The 2,636-nt window shown below is 50.1% G+C and overlaps 1 protein-coding gene across 1 annotated transcript in view; it reads left to right on the top strand.

The window, feature by feature from the left end:
- Positions 1-2,636, top strand: part of LOC109290423 (somatomedin-B and thrombospondin type-1 domain-containing protein-like) — a 50,652-nt gene that overhangs the window by 24,701 nt on the left and 23,315 nt on the right. The window contains exon 2 of the mRNA XM_019506921.1: positions 1,058-1,240. Within this exon, the coding sequence (XP_019362466.1) occupies positions 1,058-1,240 (183 nt within the window). The remainder of the gene's footprint in view (positions 1-1,057; positions 1,241-2,636) is intronic.

The raw sequence follows: 2,636 nt of genomic DNA, 5'->3' as shown, positions 1-2,636 counted from the left end.
TCTTGGTGCAATCACATGACTACAGGAGCTGGGGCTTTAATAAAAATGCAGAGTCACATGAGGTTGATGGTAAAGTGCATGTGTTGGCAAGACCCTTTTAAAAACCTCCCCCTTTCCCATAAATCATCTGCATTTAGAGGGTTCAGGTACTGGAGAGCACATTCATTTTCCTATAGAAACAGCTGGTGTACTTATCGTTGACTGGTACATGGCCTTTGCTGCATTGTTTGCAGCTCCCGCTGGACATCCAGTTCTGCTGTCTTCCTGCTGCCATGGGCACTGCTGACAGGTCTGTGACATATGATAGGTCATATGCCCACTCCCCTCTCCTCCAGCTGACCAGGGCTATTCAACAAGCCCTGCTGCTGTGATGCACTGCACACCGTGGTTGGGAGGCAGATGTTCCCTGGGTTTCCAATTCGCGGTGCACTGCAGCAGGGGAGGGGGTCTCTGCTGGCAAAGGCTACTCCCCGTGCCGAACGTGATGGGAATTCTGGGCAGGAGGCCTGAGTGCAATGGGAACTGTCGGAGAGCCCAGGAGAGACCTGGGGAGAGGGAGGGATGCAGTGAGTCAGAAGGAAGGAAAGCTGGAATGTTTTGCCAGTGGAGACAGGAGGCTTTATTAATTGACTGGGTTTTCTGGGCTGTTTGGCCTCCTCTAAATCCTCTGGGTTTTAGCTGCTATCTCTCCGGACAACGCTGTCTGATTCAGAAACAAGCTGCTAATCGAGTGTGTGGAGAGGAAGGCAGGGCCCTTACACTCAGTTAGAGAGATGGTGGGAAATGTTTTGTTAGTTTTTGCTGCCATACTGATCTTCCTTCCTTCCTTCCTTTTTCTTTTTCTCCCTCCTTTCACATCTCCCTTTCTCTCGCTATTCTCTCATGCCTACATACATAACACCTTCTTCTTTAAGCTGTTTTCCTCTCTTCCCCCAAAACCTGTTTGATCTGCTCCTCATCTTTCACCTTCTTTCCCTCCATCTGACTTGTTCCTTCCCCCCTCCATTTCCTGTTTCCTCTCCCCACATCCCAACATTGTTATCTCATTTTTCAGCAGCTGTCGACTGCATGGTGGGTTCCTGGGGTCCCTGGAGTAAATGTGGCTCCCTGTGTGGGGTTGGCAGCAAAGACCGAACGCGGCAAGTCACAGTGCCACCTCGAAACGGAGGGACCCCCTGTCCAGACCTGAAGCAGCGGCGAGGGTGCTTTGGGGATAGCGCCGTATGTGATACAGCTAAAGGTAAAGCAGAACATTTGGGGGATGTTCCCCTGCCCCCAAGGATATGGCTGCCTGACTTGCTTTTGGTCTTGTTGGAAATCCTGGCTGTGGCTCAGGCAAGCTGTCAAAGGCAGTCCTCCAGGCCTGGGAAGAACTGGTCCCAAGCTCTTCTACCCCCACCAATAAACACTACATATGGAGGGTGCCTGACACAATTCTTTCCATAGCAAAGACCTTGTTAGGATGCTTTCTCCATCTGCTGAGTGATCGCAGTCCTCTGTTTGTACTGGAGACATGGCAAAGGCCCCATCTGCCCACTGGGGCTGCACCAGAGAGTGGAGACTGCTTTTATTGTGGGGCAAGAAATGGTCTCTGTTGGCATAGGGGTTGAGCACAGCTTGCCTGGCCATACTGGGAAGCAAAACCATTTTAAAACAGAGCTGGAGAATGGTAGCATGTGGCCTGCCCATGCTGCCAGTGACAGATGAGTCAAGGCACTTACTACGCAGAAAACGAGCTCTCTTACCCTGGTTATGAGGGTGCTAATGAATGCAATTTGACCCAAGAGGCCATGTGGTTGGTGCCTTGCTGTTATATAATACTTTTTTTCCTGGTAGGTCACAAAGTGCTCAACAAAGGAGGTCAGATGGGGAACACGAAGTGGGGAAGTGACTGGCCTACTGTCACCCGGCAGGCCAGGGGTAGAGCTGGGACTAGAACCAGGTCTATTTAGTTACAGCCTAGTTGTTTGTCCACAGAGACAGGTAAACTAGCAGTAAATGAGGCCTCACTGCCTCACAGAGAGCTCCATTTACTTTTGGTCTTGTCTACACTGCAAATTGAAATCATGTCATAACTAGGATCCCCACCTGAACTGTAACTGTGGTGTAGATGGGTAGCTCTGAGGTGCTGAGCCACATACAGCCTCAACAGGTTCTGATGGAGCCAGGAGTGAAAGGTTGAACTGCTTTTAAGATGAATCTAGGCATGCTCATGAAAGAGATGTGCCTGCAACAGCAGGGAGCTGGTTCAATGGTCCAGTGGTTCCTATGATGTTGAAGGACCTGTGAGATCACTGACACCTTGCAATGTGCTGTTACTTTTCCTGCATCATGCATTATAAAGCTAAAGATGACTGGATTTTCAGCAAAAACCTAGATTTTATCAAAGCAGACAAGGTTCTTTGGGTGAATCTGACATCATAGTTTCATAGATTTAGGGTCAGAAGGGACCTAGTAGATCTTCTAGCCCGACCCCCCGCCAGGGCGGGAGAACAACAAAACCCCAAAACAAAAACGGGACTCAAATGAGTCCAGCCAGGTAGGCATCCAGCCTCTTCTTAAAGACCCCCAGGGTAGGGGCCAGCACCACTTCCCTTGGAAGTTGGTTCCAGCTCCTAGCCGCCCTAACTGTGAAG

This window comes from Gavialis gangeticus, unplaced genomic scaffold (genome assembly GCF_001723915.1).
Source record: "Gavialis gangeticus isolate Ggan-Ray unplaced genomic scaffold, GavGan_comp1, whole genome shotgun sequence".
Lineage (NCBI taxonomy): Eukaryota > Metazoa > Chordata > Crocodylia > Gavialidae > Gavialis > Gavialis gangeticus.
The sequence above is the reverse complement of the archived record's forward strand: the minus strand, read 5'-3'. Positions and strand labels throughout refer to the sequence as shown.